Source organism: Polypterus senegalus, chromosome 17, assembly GCF_016835505.1.
Source record: "Polypterus senegalus isolate Bchr_013 chromosome 17, ASM1683550v1, whole genome shotgun sequence".
Lineage (NCBI taxonomy): Eukaryota > Metazoa > Chordata > Cladistia > Polypteriformes > Polypteridae > Polypterus > Polypterus senegalus.
Genome location: NC_053170.1, coordinates 84,781,924 through 84,801,197, shown reverse-complemented (window position 1 = coordinate 84,801,197; position 19,274 = coordinate 84,781,924). Strand labels below are relative to the sequence as shown.

Below are 19,274 nucleotides of genomic sequence, written 5' to 3'. Positions count from 1 at the left end.
GGGGGGAGGCTGTCTGCAGTGATCAGAGTATCAAAGTCTCTTTGACATAGTTGCCACAGCAACCTGCTGCCATTCCAAGCCCCACAGCTCCATTTGCCTCCCCCAGCTAGTTTGCCTAGTAAACTAGTAAGGAAAAAACATTCAAAGGTCAGGGTGTCGTGAGACCTAACATGGTGCCCCTGTCTGGCTATAGGCCATGTGCATGGCTACAGAATTCACGGTTTTCAACAAGTGTAATAATTTTTGAAAGGAAAAAGGATATTTGGATGAGTGTGCCATTCTTCCTTTTTCAATGATTGTTTCATTACAAAAGTGTTTTTTCAACAGAAATATTAGCTTTATCCAGATATGTAGAAAATTCAGTGCACAAGTTTAAGGCATTTGTGATGCATTCTGCTATGCGTTACAGAGTATTACAGAAACACAAAAATAGTACATTTAGATTTGTGACCTAGCTGCAGTAAGATGTATGACATTGTGACGCTTGTTTCCAGGGCCAAAAGGGTCAAATGTGTAGCATGTAAACGAAGTTTAAGTCTGTATGTGCGTAATACATTTCCTAAAGTTTTTTTGCAGTCTGCTTTAATTCCATAAGTTATTTTCTAGAAGCCATTTCACTGTTGTAGGTAAATTGGCAGACCAAGTGTTTGCAAGTAAAAGTAGGAGGTGATATCTCAGACATCATAACCTGACTATGACCCAGTATTACTCATGGTACTCTACTCATTAAGCTAATGTGTGAAACATGTAAAGCAGTGTGAAAGGCTTACCAAAAGTAGGGCGGGGCATTTTGTTTTTCTCAATTAAAATTAAATCATCAAATTTGAGTTAATGGTTTAAAGTGATGCTCAGACATTAAAATCGTTTTTTTAAACCAAACTATACAGTTTGGTACAGTTGAGCCAGCACTTTCCTTTGATGAGCTGGTCATATGTACACAGTCAAAACATTAAAGCAAAGAATATGAGCAGTGGTGCTTCTCTTAAGGGTGAGCTAGCTCCTACGTCAGTTGTGCAGAATTGGTTTGGAAATGAAAAATCAGATTTTGAATAAACTAATTAAAAATGCAAAGTTGTCAAAAAGACAATAGCATGTAAAAATGGCGGTGCATCCAATTAACCTCAGCACTTAAAACAGAAATAACAGAACAGAACTAGGGTGAGAAAACATGTGAAGAAGATAAAGCCTGTCCCCAACAGCTTAAGAATATTCTTCATCCTGCTTCAGCTTGGACCACATAAGGGACGCCTCTTGTTATGTATCTCATTAGGCAGCTTGAATATGTTAAGAGCAAAATGTACCTTGTCTGAGAATGGGGAAAGAAAACCCCAGAGCCATCCATCACACCACTTTACCCTGCAACAATGTGTAGGCTGTGGTGGGCAAGAGCAACAAGCAGGTTGTCTGAAATGGGCCTATCAGTGTGCTCTTGAAGGAAGTGACTCCTCTGTGGGCAGGTAACTGGAGACCAGCAGTTCGAACTGACCTATGGCTTAGGCTACCTAGACAATCACCTAGAGCCCCAAGCATCCTGGGGGAGGCCCACACTGGCCGCATCAAATTTTTGTTCCTTATGCCGCTTGTTTATGTTTAAGAAGTAAGTTGTCACAGGTGGGCTGGACAATAAAAGTAGTTGGGTGTGAGGTATTTGATTGGTTTCAGTGCTTCTATTTTGTTAGGTATCTTATCTGTTCATTATGAGTTGGCAAGTGAGTGGCAACTTTCAACTGTGGCACATGATTGATAGCTTAGTGGCACATGCTTCCCTATCAGAGAAAAGATGCTGTGATAAAATACATAGTACACACATTAGCACCCTTAGGAGGGTGGTTCTAGATTAATGTCTGCAGAGTCTAATTTCTAAACTATTCCACACAATTAATTTCTCTACACCACAGAATACCCCACGAGAAAAGAAGCATCTCACTTCCAACAGAAAAACAACGTGGTCTGCAAATTACTTATCTAAATAATCAAATGGAAATCTCCACAAGGGATGACTGCTCACCTTTGAGAAGTAAAACAGGGCTAGGACTGCATATGCTTGTTTCTCATTAAAAATTAAATACATTATAATAAAAAAAAAATTGTTCCCCCACTGTCATGTATATGACGTTTGTTGCATTCTTCCAAACAATAGGCTTTTCACATTCACTGTTTCAGTCTGATTATCATTATTTCCTTCAAGAAAAAGGCATTTATGAAACAGCTCATACTGAACATATTAAGAGTGCCACCAGTACCCACCGAAGCTACCTAGGCAAAGCAATTCAAAATGAGTCTAGTTATTCCCTAAGTGAGAAGATAATTGAGCATATAGTGAGTGACATTAAGCAGTCCAAATATCACTCCAATATTTTGGATTTGTATACCCGACATTAGCCATAAGGAGCAAATGACATTAACTGTAACAATTGCCATACTGGAAGAAGTACCCGGGATTAAAGAGCTTTAATCTTCTTCTATAAATTTTATGGGATTCCTTCCAGCAAAAGTGACAACGGGAGAAATTTTGTCTTCTCTGCCCTCAGTAGACCTGATGACTTTTGATGACAGCAGAAGGCAATCATATAAAAAAGGGTGCCAAAACAGGGGAAAGACAAAAGTGTAGATGCCAGAGAGCTGAGTTTCCTGAGTTTTCTTTGTGCCATGTACTGCCCACACTGTAAATCTAGTGGTAGCAGATGCAACTAGAAATTCAAAAGACACCATTGCCTTGTTTGGTTCTGCAAACGCTTTATAACTTCTTTTCTGCTGCACCTGAAAGGTAGAGTCTCTTGATGATAGATAGATAGATACTTTATTAATCTCAAGGGGAAATTCACATAATCCAGCAGCAGTATACTGATACAAAAAACAATATTTAATTAAATAGTAATAAAAATGCATGTAAAAGCAGACAATAACTTTGAGTAATGTTAGCATTTACTCCCCCGGGTGGAATTGAAGAGTCGCATAGTGTGGGGTAGGAACGATCTCCTCAGTCTGTCAGTGGAGCAGGACAGTGACAAAAGTCTGTCACTGAAGCTACTCCTCTGCCTGGAGATGACCCTGTTCAGTGGATTCTTCATGATTGACAGGAGTTTGCTTAATGCCCGTCGCTCTACTACAGATGTTAAACTGTCCAGCTTTACTCCTACAATAGAGCCTGCCTTCTGAACAAGTTTGTCCAGGCGTGAGGCGTCTTTCATCTTTATGCTGCCTCCCCAGCACACCACCGCTTAGAAGAGGGCACTCGCCACAACTGACATACATATCAATAATACATGACTGTATGGCGTTAGTCTGGGGCCCACAACAAAACCTTGCTTAGGGACAGCCCTGCCTGTAGTTGTAGTCAAGGGAAGAAGCTGCCTGGTGTGCTTTGCAAGCTTTTTTTTTTTTTATATAAAGAAAAGTAAGGTACGAAGGATGTATATTTGAAAGTGATTTCTTCAATGAAGTATTTAAATCCTGAATCATCATTTTGCCATATCACCAGGCCCTTGCATTGTGTTGATAACACAATGGGTACCTTGATGATATAGCAACAGTCAAAATAAATATGGAAAAAAACTCAAAACTAATGTAGATATTCATAAACTAAACACAGGCATTGGTTGATTACCCAGTATTAATGAGAACTTAAACATACAGTGGAACCTCGGATCACGACTGTTATTCATTCCAAAACTCTGGTCGCAACCCGATTTGGTTGTGACCCGAAGTAATTTCCCCCATAGGATTGTATGTAAATACAATTAATCCGTTTCGGACTTTTTTTTTAAAAGATTTTTAAGCACAAAAATTGTTAATTATACCATAGAATGCACAGTGTAATAGTAAACTAAATGTAAAAACATTGAATAACACTGAGAAAAGACAACTAACCTTGCAGTCTCTTTAAAAACAAGCCCGGTGCATTCTTTAACTGCCTTCTCTCGCGCTCTCTCTCTCTCTCTCACTCACTGCACTGGGAATGCACAGTGATAGACTGAACATGTGCGGAAATCATCGACATGTACAAACCAGAAGGGAAACTGGCTTGTTTGTCACCCGAGTGTGTGGCCGTGAACAGAAGCAAAAGTTTGACGAACTTTTTGGACATAACCAGATTTGTACGTGGTCAGAGACGTTCGTGACCCAAGGTTCTACTGTATTTGATTTAGAACTGGGTAATCTGACAGAAGTAGCTCAAACACAGGGCAGAAAAGGTATTACAAAATTAGTTTATTTTACATAAAAAGTTGTAAATGTTTGATTTCCAAGAAGGTTGAAAGCTCATGACAAATTACTTTTTTTATATAGTTATACAATGCTCATTAGTCCTTTTTATCCTGTTATTCAACTTCAAATTTCTAAACAGACACATAAGAGTAAAATCTAATTTGGATTCAAGAAAAGAATTATAATTGCAAGTCAACCAAATCTAAGGACATGGACAATCACATATATTTAAATCTTAGGCAAGCTTGATATTTATAATTTCCTTACAATTGAAAATGGCTATAAATTAGGCAGGAGTCTGCAGTAGAGGAGCTCTGAGCTATCCAAGACAAGGATGAAATTAAGCTTGTGTCTTACGCAGTGTGTTAGCATGTCACACACACATCCGAATTAGTAAGTGTCATGACAGTAGAACAATGTATTTGTGCAGCTTTCAGAATCAATTAAACATGTTGTATAGACCTTAAGATCCTCACCTTTTTGTATTTGGCTGTCCATATTTTCTGTAGTTATCTTTATTTGTCAAAAAATGTTTTTAGAGTAAATTGTGTTAATAAAAAAAATGTATTTGGGAAACAGTGGTAATAGAACAAGGACACTTACTAAACAGGAAAGGAATCTGTTATAGTGGCCGGCCTACCCTGAATGACCACAAGGAAGCCAAAGCATACATAAAATAATACAAAAGGGAGGAATTAAAATGGGAGAAAATGTCAGTTGCCGATTCTTCTGACCTTAAAGTCCTGGGCAGACATTACCTGAATCCTTAATGGTCACACTTCTAGCTGGCCACTTTGCGTAGTCTTGGCATGATGACTGCCAGCAAGAAGTTCTATTTTTTATGTACTCTTTCTCATTAAGCCAAGCCCTTTTTGTATTCTGTGACATAAATTCTATCATGTCAACCCTTTTGCCTACAGAGCAACCGTGCTGCAACAGAAAGAAAAGCAACTGGGGCATCTATGGTTGTAAACCTTTTACAAAGCTTTTCCTCCCTTTACCTGAGCCTATTGTCTGCCATATTAGCAAGCCATATTGAAAAGAATGAGCAAGTAAATCTTAGTCAATTCTTTCTTTCATGACTTTAAAGACATACTCTTGGATTTATCGGTAGAGCAAATTTTACTTATGAATATAGGCAAATATACAGTATATATAGCTTCATAATAAGCTTGCATTCTGTCAGGGGTTCATGTTTCTCTTGTCCATTGCAGTCAGGTACACTCTTTTTAGCCTTGTGATCATGTATTGGAGGAAAAAAGTAATTCATAAAATGCAATATAAATAATGCAATGCATGGGCATTTGGTTAATTTTATCAGACCCTTCTGAAATTATCCCCTCCTTTGGTAGCTTGCTTCTTTACTGTCTATTCCGGCTCTCTCCATAACATATGTTTTATTTCATGTGCCTGATGCTTTGATTCAAAGAGCTGGCTTTTATCCTATGACGTAGATTTTTGTAAAGTTCCCTTCATTGTAGAACACTGTCACAACGTGCTTCACAATTACAAAACTACAGTACTGTTTTTAAGTGAAAATTGTAGTGCCTACAGGTGAGTTGACTTGATTGGAATCTCAGAGTACATGGGGAACTGAATCATCAACTTTGTCTTTTAAAGTCCAAAGCTTTCATCTGCTAGTTGATTTCTGTGTATAAGGACTCTCTCTCTAAAATTCTCCCTTTGCTTACTAGCTATTTTCCAAATATGAAATACAGTAAAAACAATGCTTATGCACAAGGCATCACTGACACGAGAAGACTCATTGTCCTTTATTTTTTGTTTCCTTTGAGTTAATCTTGACATTTCCTTTCCTGTGTATTGCGGTAATACACTTGGAAATGCTGAGTATTTAGTTCTTTCATTTAGGGCATTTTTTTGCAGTGAAACAGGGAACAGTGTCATTATTTTGTCTGTTAGATTTTCGAAGTATTCCTTTTCCGTTGTCCAAAATAACAAAAGCAACTGCTGTTCTTTCTGTACCATTCCTGTGCCTTATTGAGCAGCCTGCTTCACCGTGTGAATTGCACTTCTAATAAGAATGAAAGTAATCCTTATACTATTAAAAGCATCAATGAGATAATGAAGCAGCAAGGAAGCCTATGGTACTGGATCTCTCGAAAGAAAGAAAATAGCAGGTATAAAGTGACAAGAGTTGGGTTTCTGGATAACGCAGTTAGTGGGGAGGGATGCTTTGATATCAAAGACAACATTGGAATCTGGTCTTTTGTGCGTTTTCTTTGTCAGAAGTAGTCCTTTCAAAATATGTGTGTCAGGAAACAATTGTTGCTATTCATTGCATGCTTTCATTGTCCTCTTGTGCAAGGATTATATTCTATGTCACAAATGTATTTTAATGTGTGCTGTGCAATTCATTTTGAAAGGTGCTTTATTAAAATGGTTCTTAATGCAATCGCCATAATTGAGATCAGCATGAAATGTTGAAGATATTATTTTCTGTTCAACACTATACTGTTTTATGGAAGTTTAAGTAAGACAGGTATGGTGAAAGAATTCTATGAAAAGAATACTGTAATCTGGACCCGCAGTTCCTCTGTGTTAAAGTGAAACAAAAGTAGAATTCCTGTATGTTCATAACCTAAGGTTTCAACTTGGTGTCCTGCTCCCTTTTTTCATCCTGAAAATTCCTGGAGCCACTGGTGAAAAGTCCCTACTCTAATGACTCCTGCCCAGTATGTAAAACCTGTACTACCATCAAACTGATCAGTGAGAAAATGAAACCAGGAAATGAATTGCAGTCAAAGTTTAAAACAAGGTAGAGACCATAACTGTTTTAAAACCATCTGATCAACTTAGAAATTTTGAATTGTACCTTGTATTTAAGCAAATATCTAATGGCAGGAAATAATAGGTACGGTGCACAGCAGGGGTGCCCACACTTTTTCAGCTTGCGAGCTACTTTTAAAATGACCAGGTCGAAATGATCTACCTACATTAAAAATGATATATCATTCGAAGTCTGAATCACAATCTGATTGTATGGGTGGTTACCTACCAGGTAACGCGTGTGCTTGGTCTGCAAGTTGGCAGACATGCGCCATGGGTGCCCTCTAAGTTGCGAGAAGCAGATCATAGAATGTTGCATAGTTAACTGTCAAATAATGCAAAGAGTACGCGACTATTTTAGGCTCATCAGGCGTACACACTCCACTGCACCCCTCATCAGGGATCGAACCTCGGATGTCAGACAAACGCACTTCGATTGTGACATTGTGAGGAAAAAAAAATCCTCTTCCAGTTCCACCTCCAGCCCATACCCTCCCCAAACATTTTTTTTTTAAATCCCTGTCGATATAAATTGGAAGGCTAACTGGATCATATGCAGAGTTTTGCAGTAGCTTGCGCGTTTGATCGTGCGTGCGGGATGACCAGTGCGTGAGAAGAAGAGAGATCTCAGACTGGCCTGTATGTCAATCAAGTGGCAAATGGCATAGGGAGGATATATGATAGACTAACGTTAAAAAAATTTTTTTTTTTGAATACAACACGATCTACCTGCACTACCTTTGCGATCTACCGGTCGATCATGATCGACACTTTGGGCACCCCTGGTGTACAGCATAAAGCAATGACAAAAATGTATAGACTATTAAGAGCACATAAAAATCACCATTAAGGACTATTAGCAATTTTTTCCATTAGGGTAAATGCAGTTATCCGTTACAAGAAATTTTATTTAAATAATATATAAGTAGTGCCTCATTTAGCACTCTGGTTTGTAATAGGAAAACATTTAAAACTAAACTGCCAGGCTGGTTGTAGTACTCTGAGTTAGTAGAAAACAGACTTATACAATTTGTTTCTGAATGCTTTTCATCCCTCTTATACATATTATGCCACATCATCTTATTACGGCGTAACATTTAGTAATACAAATGAAAGATGACCTTTCCTTTAGTCTGTCAGTGCCTTGTGTTCTGCTGGCTGCTTTATCTAGTCATCTCAAGCAAATTGTATGCAAATTTGTTTATTATGAGGTTTGAATTTGTTTTTTTCCTTCCCTTGGAAGCACATTGAGATATAGCTGGCTCCACAAATCACTATATGAAATGTTTCTCAAGACCTTCTTGCTGCAGTCACCAAGTTTAGTGTTTCGGTGTGTCATCTGAAAAAAAGAAATGAAAAACACTTTAGCGTCCATACCATCTATTCACCATTTCTTAAGTTTGTATCTGATTACTCCATCCAGGGACTGCCAGTCACAAAATCCCTAAGCATCTCTCCTTTGACGAAAAAGGTGTTGCATAGTTTTAAGCATATACTTTCACCTTTGTCTATAAACTAAAGGGATTAATTCATTTTTTGTCTGGTGCACACGCAGTTTCTTTAGTAAACCCATAGCACAGTGAAGAGAATAGAGTGGCAATAAAAGAGGAGTATCAACAGAGGAGAGTATGTTCTCTAGAAATGAAAAAAAACTGTTCTGCAGTTTATTTGTGATCACCTAAAAGCAGATAAAGGTGATGTGTCTCAACTACATTAGAGTTTTGTTTAAATCCCCACTAGATTACTGTCTGTAATTGTATTGTATTTTTATGCGCTTTTCTTCTGTCTATTGCCTACATGCGGCTTTTCAAGTGTCAAATATTTTTTATGGGACTGACATTACTGAAATTGATGACGTTGTTATGGCACAATAGGCTCACTTACTTTAATATCCTCCAAAAAAAAGTTTAAAAAATGTTACTGCATTAAATGCTACAGAATTACAAATGTTGTGTTTACATTGTAACCTAATCTGCTTCCTCTCTGAGCAAACCTGATGCTTTTGCATGCACCCTGTTATAAATGCACATTTAAGCTTAACTTGAGGTGATTAAAGTTTACTATATACCACAGTAACCATGAAAAATCATTTAACATGTAGCAAAGTTATGGACATATGTAAATAAATTATCAACACAGCATTTATTGTTAATGTTGATGGTTTTTAAGTCAGACAACCTTTTACGTTATTAGAACAACGTAGGTAAAGTAGGTTAAATCTATGAATTCTGGCGATAAAATATCTGAAACCAGCTTTCCCTCGTCAAGTTAATTTGCAGAAACTCAGCATGCATTCACGGCTATTAACATGAATCACGTCAGATGAGATTTACAAGTAAGTTAAATCCACAATCGGCAGGTGACACAATGCGATTCAAAGAGAGTAGTACTACAGATTGTGTTATTGTGCAGTTTTACATCTAAGGCCCATTTTAAAATGCAGTTCTGTTAACCCACAAGAAGTTAAGAGTAAGGATTGTTTGCAGTGCACGATTATAGATAATTCTGTAAAATATGTTTTAGTCATAATGCGAAACTGATAAACTGCAATGATATGATACTAATCATATCTCAAGAAAAGAAATTTTTTTTAGAAATTCAGAACTTTTACTTTATAGTAATATCTGTATCATATGCAGGGTTTTGATCCTGATTAGAATTTTGAAATTATAGATGGGTATTGGTGTTCAGCATTTTATTTCATAATCTTGCCATTCTTGATATGTTCAACATCATATTAAGTGTCATTTTATTAATAAAAAAAAAAAAAAGCTGTAGCAGTCTGTGACAGCACTGTCCTTTCCTACAACATAATCAATATTTTGCAGTGCTGTCAGTTTCATCTTGTTGGCGCACCATGGTGGTGCCCCTTAAGATGAATAATCAATTAACTGATCAGCAAGTGGACAAATTTGCAGACAGCTTTGCTGGTTCTGCAAATGAGGAAGAGATAAAAACAAACTCTGCTGTCTTTGTGGAAATGTAATCCTTGGGATTTAGCTTTTGGCAACATGGGACCTTCCTAGAATTAATAGATGTCTGTACTGTCACTTGGAGTGAGACTCTCCCAATTCATTTCTTGAATTTTTTATAGAAATGTATTGACAAACCCATGAGACTTGATCTCCTTTAGGTTGCCTTGATAATCCCGCTACTTTTATCTGAAGGTGTTAGGAACCTTCCTTTTCTCCAAACACTTATCCTAAAACGCAGTGAATTTCAGGGTTACACTAGTATCCCTCGGGCTATTTTAATGTTTTGACCCTACTTTGTTTGTACAGCTGTTATACTCAGCAGACAAATCTGAGCATATGCCACATCATGTGAGAGGTTTTGTTTGTGACTAAATTTCACAGGGTACGGTTAGGGTTGAGAAACTAAAAGCGCACCCAAAAACAGAGCTGTAAACTAAAGGGTGGTGGGTGGTACATGTAAGAAAATATGTGTTTCTTTGCATAATGTGTGGAGATTTAAAACAAATTATCCAGTCTTGTAGTTAAACTGAAGAATGCTTGCCTGTTATGAGGTAATTTGGTGACATGTTTGTATGAAGAAGTTTATTAACCAAACAATTATGACAAACAACATATTATTATAGGAGTTGGTAACCTTTCTGCTTTCTGTTTCTTTAGCGTGGAGAGGTTGTCTTGGGTCCTCCCTATCTGGCATGCAACCAGCCATTCAGAGACTGTGAACTTTTTTCTAGTGATCACACCATGACACTAGCCCAGCACAACGCCCACCACGAGTCAGACATGGACAGTGCCATCGAGAGCACACATGGCTCAGAAGCATCAGATATCTCCCGTGGAGAAGATAAAGATGAAGGGCTTGGAGGCCTCTTCCTTTCAGGAGAGAAGTAAGTTGATAAGAGGTTCTAGGGGTCTCACAGTTTGAAGCAGCTTTGTTTAATCTCTTACTCGAAGAGATATGGCCTAGTCAATTTAGCTTTGGCTATACAAGTTTAAATTACATTCTGTTAAAAGTTGAACTCCGCTTCATATTGTTCTGCTTGTGCAGGTAATTTAAAATTGACTATTTAAACACAAACCCCTTTCACACATATGGCCAAGATAATTACCATGTTAACAATCCCAGACTTTCATGGGATTCAGACATGTTGTATACGCAAAAAACAAATTGATTCAGGTTGATAGCATTCACATATGAAAGACTCAACCCAGATAAACAGACAAGAAATCTGAGATGTACACAAAATGCCTGCAATGACCAAATGTAGAAAAAATACTGGTGAGCTGCATTTGTTCTCTTTCTTTACTCAATTAAAAGGCTATGCTCAAGTCCTAAGTGGGAAGCTAGAAAAAAGCAGAGCAAAATATGTAGCAGCATGGTACATTTTTATTGTATATAGAAGCTGTGCAAAGCTCATTTTTGTTTTGAGGAGTGCTGGATTCCCCTTCTAAACCTCAATCCCACTTCCCTCTCCACCTTTATCAACACAGCTGCCAAGAGTTATGCTTGCTTTGCTGAAGAGGAAAGGTGCATCTTTGAAGCTGGTATTTCCCTGACTTGTATAATGAAAAGTAGGTTCTTTATTTCAAAATGCACCCACTCATTTCAACCTTTGAAAAATGAAATGTCTGAGTAATCATCAAGTTAGACTTACATTTATATCCAGCTGAGTGTGTTATAATTTGTTCCATCCCATGAAGGTCAGTGTATTTTATGCAAGAACATTATGGAATTTTGGTTTACCTATTAGTTTTTCTGGCTTTGTTCTCATATTTGGCAGCCTGGAATGTTCCTAGCTTTAATGCTATGGTCCGGGGTTTTGCCTGGTTGACATTTCACTCAGTTTTGTTCAAATGCATGTCCCTAACTCAAAATTGCTAATAGGTTCCATGGATAGCCTGCATGTGTGGAAACTGAGTATTCTTATATTTGGTCAAACGATTGCCTGTTTCAAAGCTCTTAGTTTCAGTACAATCACAGAGGAAATGCAGAATTGCATTCATGTAAAGCTTGCACCCTGAACTGATTCTAAACAAGGTTGATTGGAAACTTGAAATTGTTCTGAGTGAATGTGGTTATATTGATTCTAGTTTTGAACCCACTGCTGACCTGCTAGGCTCCAGGTCTCCACTACACTGGGCTAAATACAAATTGGTTTAAAAATTTGATGTGTGCAAAATTTATATTGTGATATTAAAGGGTACTTTTTCAGTTAGAGCAAATTAAAAGACATTTAACAAAATACTGAGTTTAATGCAATTTTAGCTTTGCCTGTTTATAAAAACAGTTGTCTCTCTGAGATAGCAAAATACCAGGCCACACTTCTTTCTGATCTCCCTCCCTCTCTCTCAAGTTGTTAAATTAAGAAGCCAGTTAAAAACTAGAGACTTTTTCAGAATGGGCAGATCACCATGTAGTCTTGTCATGCCAAAGTGAACATACAGTTCTGTGTAACTTCTCCATTTTTCACTACTCGCTCTCCAAGAATAGTGTTTATCAACTTGAAGAGCAAGACTTTCCTTTTTATCTTCATTAAGAAATTGCTTGCATTAGGTCTTGTTTTCGTTCTCAATATTAACTTTCACTGACTTGTTGAGATGTTTGCTGAAAATCAGGTTACCAGTATATCACAGTCCCTTGTTAAAAATATTAACCATTGCATTGCTGTGACTGCACAGCTCATCAACAAGTAGTGATAGGTGGAATCAGTCCTGAAGATACAGTTTGTATTTGCTGCACGGATCTAAAATTTTCAGTGCAGGTGCAAAAAATATACAAATAAATAAATATTATAGAGGGAATATTTAGTGAGGATACACTAATTCCCCAGAGAGAATGCATAGTGTAGTGAAAAAACAGTTGAGATGAATAAGAATAACACTCCAAAAGGTACATGTGAAATTTGTTATGGGCTAAGGTATTTTGATGTAAACACTCATGTCCCAGAACATGAGTCATCTATATAAAGACGGTGCATGAAGCCAATAATTTGAGCTGCCTCTGCTTTTTAATATCTCCACTAATGTATGCTGTACTTGGCAGGTCTTCCTTTTCTGTTTGTGGTTTATTTCCTGGTGGTGTTGAATCAGACCAGAAATCTGGAGGTCTTTTCTGCCCACCGCAATCAGGCAACTCGGTGCTTCTTCCCGATGTACTTGTTAAGTTCATTTTGAAATATCTGCACAAGAGCCATCTAATTATTTATATTTGTTTATTTTTCTGTTGCTTGATTCTATTATTTATCATGTGAGTCTGTATCCTTGTTTGTATGTTTCTGCTGCTTTATGCATTTGAATTTCCCCATGGGATTAATAAATTTAAAATAAAGTTTTTCTAATCTGATCTTAATACGCTATGTCAAAACTACAAGACAGCCTCCTAAGAGACAGATCCAGAAGATAAGAATGACCGTGTCGGACGGGTGTGGTTTTCCGCTCAGAATCTGCTTGTGTATGTCTAATGTGTTAATGCTCACAATGCTTTTAAGTCAATATTTTGCATTTTCCTGCTTTGTATTGTAAAGACTTGTTGCTTTCTGTTATTAACATTCGCTTTATAGCATTGTATAGTAGAATGAGTCGCATACATTGCACTGGCATCCCCTATAGCTCCTGAATTGACTATAAATTCAGGCTTGAAACGATGGAAGTGACCTTGGAAAATCAAAAAGTGCTAGCTCAAGCATGGCTTGCAGGATACTTTGCTGACAATGTAAAAGATGTGGCTGACCTCAATGTGCCTGGTAGGCCTGTATATTCGGTTTAATGTATTGTTCTGCCTTGCAGATGTCTCCAGCTTAGCTCTTTAGCGCCCTCGGACCTGTCCACACATTCTACAACATCGCTCATCAGCAATGAAGAACAGTTTGAAGACTATGGTGAAGGAGAAGATGTGGACTACAGTCCCAGTAGCCCTTGTGCTGATGATGAAACCAGAACCAATGGCTTTTCAGATCTGGGATCATCTGTGTCTTCAAGGTATGTAGTGCAAGAGCACTGAACTAGGTATTTCCTTAAACATTATTATCTGCTGAATGTCCAGTTCTCTTTCTGTTATACAGCACTGAATACATTTCTCTCTATTATAAAAAAAAAATCCTGGAGAGAAACAATAGGGATACGAGATGTGATCTTCACGTTAAGATTACGGAAGACACTTAAAAGACCCGCTAGACGAAAGAGAATGGCCACAGAGCGTCTCGCGGGGACCTTAAACATGAGACATTGTGCCAAGAGATTGACCCAGAACCGTCTCGCAATGACGTAGAACATGAGATTCTTGCAAGACACGCCTTACTTAAAATCAATATCAAATAAGACCACGGGCAGCAAAACAACTCAGTCATGTAAACTAAGGCTTTGTGCACACACAGATCCAGGGTCTCAGTGCATATAAAGCGTATAAGGACAATACGTTATAAATGAAACGTCATTGACTAAGCGAAGAAGAAAGCAACGCAGAGAAAAGAGACTCAAAAGCAGTGGAGAGAAAAGAGAGTGAAAAAGAAAAATCTAGGTGCAAATTCAGAAAATAAGGAAAGTAATTATCAGCCTGGCACAAGTGGAATTGAAACAAAGCACGTCCAGTCGGGCTCTGAATTAAAAGACAGAGTAAAAGACAAAGTAGAGCTTCATAAAGACGTTCACAAATGTTGGTGCTACACACATGCAGAGCAGGTTAGAGATCATGAAAGCAGTGGAATTCGAAAAGGCTAAAAAAAGGGCATAATACACATGTGGAGAAAGTTAAAGAATATGAAAAGTAGGAAAATTAGAAACAAACGGAAATTATTACTCAAAAAAGGGAAGATAATCACCACAGACCTTGTGTCATTGGAAAAAAAAGCAGGACAAAGTGAGGTCAGAAATAAAAGACAGAGTAGAAAACAAAGTAAAACGTCATAAAGTGGTTAAAAAACAAGGGGGCCAAACACATGCAAAGCAGGTTAGAGATAATGAAAACTGAATTCAAAAGACTCAAAAAAAACGTAGACGTGAAACACACACAGAGCAAGATACAGAATATGAAAGCAGAAAAAAATGACAGTGTCAAAACAAAGAAAGTAAACATCGCATTAGCGCAAAGAAAGAGAAATTATTACTCGGAGAAATAACGAAAAGGCGAATAGAGATCGAATATATGGACATAGGTGATATGTCAGAAATATGTAAATATATTTAAGGCTTTGAAGTTTAAGTCAGAGAATTTCAAAAACGTGGTTTACATCACATGCATTTATTGATTACTTTGCAAAAAAAAAAAATGATTAACTGCTGATGATGCAGATCATTTTGTCTGTGCTGAAATTCCAAACAGAGAAACCTATCCTGAATTATGGTACAAAGTCATTAAACACATGTCTAACTGACCTCATTTAAAAGATTCAGCATATTGGGACTCGAAAGATTCCAAATATTGTTTTTACAGAAGTTCTGAAATAAAAGTGAAACTAATGAAATAGCAACAATTCAAAGGATAAAAAAAAAAATCTTAAAAGTGTGTGTCCGGAAAACCAAACATGGGGGTTGGCGAGCGAAGCCCTCTAGTACAATTAAAACAAAACCATTGACATGGGTGCTGTGTAGCATATAGAAAATACAAACAATCTAATGCAAATGTAAACCGCTGGTTCCTTGGACATTATTTTAACTTTCAAGAGTCAAAGGGCACGCTTGAGAGACTTGCACATTTAATATTTAGTGCTTCTTTATAATTGAGTGAAAGATTGGTTGAGTGGCAGAATGTGTCCATCCAAACCGTGGTGACTTTTAAAAATTTAAGCATTATCATTAAAGCAGAGAACATTAGTGTCAGCGCAAAAAATCAGTAGGGGTGCACATTTGTACCGGACACTGATATCTCCTATTAGTTCCTAATACTGTGGGTACATCTCATTTTTTTGTGATTTCTTATTACTGTTTACAGTTGCAGACTTGCCAGAATGATAGCTTGACATCTCTATTATGGTGCTTTTCTTTTACAGTGCTGGCCAGACCCCTAGAAAGATGAGACATAATTATAATAGTGAATTACTTGACATCTACTGTTCACAATGCTGCAAGAAGGTCAATCTCCTGAATGACTTAGAAGCCAGACTCAAGAACCTGAAAGGCAACAGGTAGGAGGGCACAAATATTTTGTCTGGGGTTCATCCTGTGTGGCTCAGTTTACCATATTTGTAGAGCTCTGTGAAGAGAGAGGAGGCATTTAGGAACTGCAAAATTAATGGTGAGTCCGGATGGATAAAAAACTCCCTCATAACCACTTACTTGTGTCTTTACACATAACATTAAAGCTACTGATCTGTAATTTTTTCATAACATGTAATTCATTACAAGATGCTTCTAAGGTAGAATGGCATAGTGGGGAAATTGTTAGTATTGCTACAGACATACAATTAACATTTCATGCTGATTGCCTTCCTTATTCATGTCTAAACTCCACTCCCAGCTGCAGCTGTGAGCAGACAAGCAAACAGGAAATGTATTTTACCTCAAGGGAAATTGTTTCAAGAATCTGTGATTAAATAATTTCTAGTTTTATTTTGTTATCACAAGAATGTCTCATAAACACAGAAGGCACATTTTCTTTAATCTAAACCTTTGCAGCTTCAAAGTGGGTGTATTTGGTTAAGTTTTAAGGCCTTTTACATCACCTATGGACTTGTGTACCGGTGCACCCATCAGACTTGGTCACAGTGCGGCATTATGCAGGCATATTTCTCTTGGTATAAAAGTGGACCCAGTCATGTATCTTGGCACAATTTTGCTGAATAATTTGTTGGCTTAAAGTCCACTGTTTTAGTTTATGTGGCACTGTTCATAATGGCACTGAGGTTTGTTTTAATTTCCTCCTTTGCTACTACCTCTTGGGGTTTCAGAGTGTTTTCTATAACTGAGCATTCCCTTTTCATTAGCTTGAGACTCAATGGGCCTCTCTTGAAATGATGTTGCCAGCCCAGCAAACCACAATATAGAAAAAGCGCACTTGCCATCACGGAGTTGTTGAAGATGTGAAGTATGTCAATACCCACATTAAAGAAATGCAGTCTCCTAAAGAAGGAAGAGACTGCTCTGCCCTTTCTTACATAGTTCCCCTGTATTACGAGACCAGTCCAAACAATCATAGTTGTAGACTCCCAAGTACTTGTAGCAGTACACCACTTCTACATCTCTTCTCTGGAGAGTTTCCAGACATACAGACTTTGGTGTAGCGAACGTCAATACTGTAACCAGTTCTTTGGTTTTGTTGATGTTAAGTTTCAGAAACACAGTTCTCCGCCTGACTCCAATAACTGTCTCATCACTCCTATCAATACTCCCCAAAGTGCAAAATCATCTGAGAATTTCTGCAAGTAACATGACCTGGTGTTGTATTTATAGTCTGCGGTGTACAGAGTGAAGAGAAAAGGAGACATGACTGTTCTTTGCATGTTCTAGTGTTGCTCACATCCATATCAGAAAAATAGTCCTTGAGTCTCATAAATTGTAGTCTGCCTGACCGGTAGTCCAGCATACCATAATCTCATCCACCTGCATACCCCTGAGCTTACCCCTTAACAGGGATGTCTGGACGGTACTGAAGGCACTGGAGAAATAAAAACAATCATCACAGTGCTGCCAGCTTTGTCCAGCTGGGAAACAAGCATTGTAGAGCAGATAGATAAATGCTTCCCCCACTACACTCTTTGTTGGTTAGGCAAACTTCAGTGAGTCTAGTTGGTCAAGCAATGGAGAGCTCCTATAGTCCAGGCCCACCTCTCAAAGGTCTTGATGATGTGAGACATAAGTGCCACTGATCTGTAGTCAGTAGCAGTAGAGGTGCCAACCTTCTTTGGCACAGTAACAATGCAGGATGTTTTCCACAGCAGCAGCACTTTCTGATTAGACACAGACTGAACATGTGACAAAGGATACCACAGAGTTGGTCAGCACAGGCCTAAAGAACTGACTGACTCCATCTTGTCCAGCAACTTTTCCTGTATGTAGTTTCTTCTGTTGTCTCCTTACATGGTCTTCAGTTATGAATAGCCCATATATAGTCAGAAGTGGACTCATCACAGGCCATTCCAATTGATGTGGTAGGAGTTGCTGATGTAAAAGGATGGTGTGGGGGAAGAAGGTGGCAGAGGGTGCCTAAATCTATTAAAAAAAAATTGGTCCAGTATGTTGGCTTTGTGCACATCTCATTCTAGAATATGGGCTCTGGATTGTTTGAGTCCAGTAATTATGGCCTAGTCCTTTCCACACTCCTCCTCCCCTCCTTTCCACACATCTTTCATGATATTCTCAGTGAGTTTGTTTTCTATTTTAGCTTTGTAAGCGTTCATTCCATTATTTAGCTTTTTCTTCAGCACTCGCTGTGAATCCTTCAGAGTCCTTTTGTCACCAGATCTGAAAACTCTCTCATTTTCTCATTCAGGAGACCTTTTAGCTCTTTAGTAATCCAGTGCTGCCTGTTTGGAAAGAAGAACACTGTTTTTGAGGGTACCACAGTGTTGACACAAAAGTTAATATACTCTCTGATGCAGTGACTGAGTCCCTCAATATAGTCCACATGTGTTTGGCACATCATTTCCCAGTCTGTCATTTGGAAGCACACAGATCATCCAAGTCTTAACGCCCAGTGGAGTAGGTGGTGATACAACTTCAAGGATTTCCTGTCAAATCATTAATGTCGTAATGGTGAGCAACCACAACAGCTGACTTCACCAAAGAAAACATATCAAATAATACAGCATTTTCTTGTAGGGCCATCACTTTCTTCTGTTTCTTGGGAGCACTTTCAGAACCATGTGAAGCATTAAAATTTTGACCATTGGTTGCATTCTATGTTTATTGCACTAAATAATATGCAAAAACTTGCAAGAAATGTGAGATGGAACAATCACTGCACTAGCAAATCACATGTATGAGACTGACTGCTGAGACAAAGATGCATGGCATTTCCCAGACAAAGTGCATAGCTCCGCATTTCTTTAAAAACTGTAACTTTTTACAAAATGTAACTTAAAAAAATAAATTGGTGTTTTTTTATGGTAGTAAATGATAAAAATGATTAATATTTATATGTATTTTGTGTATTTATGACATTTTTGGCTTTCTTTTAATTTTCTAGCCTGCATGCATCATCTGCAGTTTTCCACATTTGGTTACAAATTTACAAAAATAATTTCCATTTAATCATTGGTGGCAAACCCACATATATGCGGGTCTGCAAATCGTAAACCTGTGAATCTCAAAGGCCAACAGTATATTCAGAAATGTTCACCTAAAAACACAACACCATAAAGCACCTGCTTCGAACAG

General features: G+C 37.9%; 1 protein-coding gene and 1 long non-coding RNA gene across 4 annotated transcripts in view; one reads left to right on the top strand and one right to left on the bottom strand.

Annotated features, from left to right (window-relative positions):
- The window catches only part of LOC120517542 (rab11 family-interacting protein 4-like), a 141,441-nt gene that overhangs the window by 104,795 nt on the left and 17,372 nt on the right, over positions 1 to 19,274 (top strand). For all 3 annotated transcript variants that reach the window (XM_039739939.1, XM_039739941.1, XM_039739940.1), the window contains 3 exons: positions 10,626 to 10,852; positions 13,752 to 13,943; positions 15,950 to 16,084. In XM_039739939.1, the coding sequence (XP_039595873.1) occupies positions 10,626 to 10,852; positions 13,752 to 13,943; positions 15,950 to 16,084 (554 nt within the window). The remainder of the gene's footprint in view (positions 1 to 10,625; positions 10,853 to 13,751; positions 13,944 to 15,949; positions 16,085 to 19,274) is intronic.
- LOC120517544 overlaps positions 7,714 to 19,274 on the bottom strand; it is a 38,082-nt gene continuing 26,521 nt past the window's right edge. The window contains exon 3 of the long non-coding RNA XR_005631050.1: positions 7,714 to 8,332. This is a non-coding gene — a long non-coding RNA (uncharacterized LOC120517544). The remainder of the gene's footprint in view (positions 8,333 to 19,274) is intronic.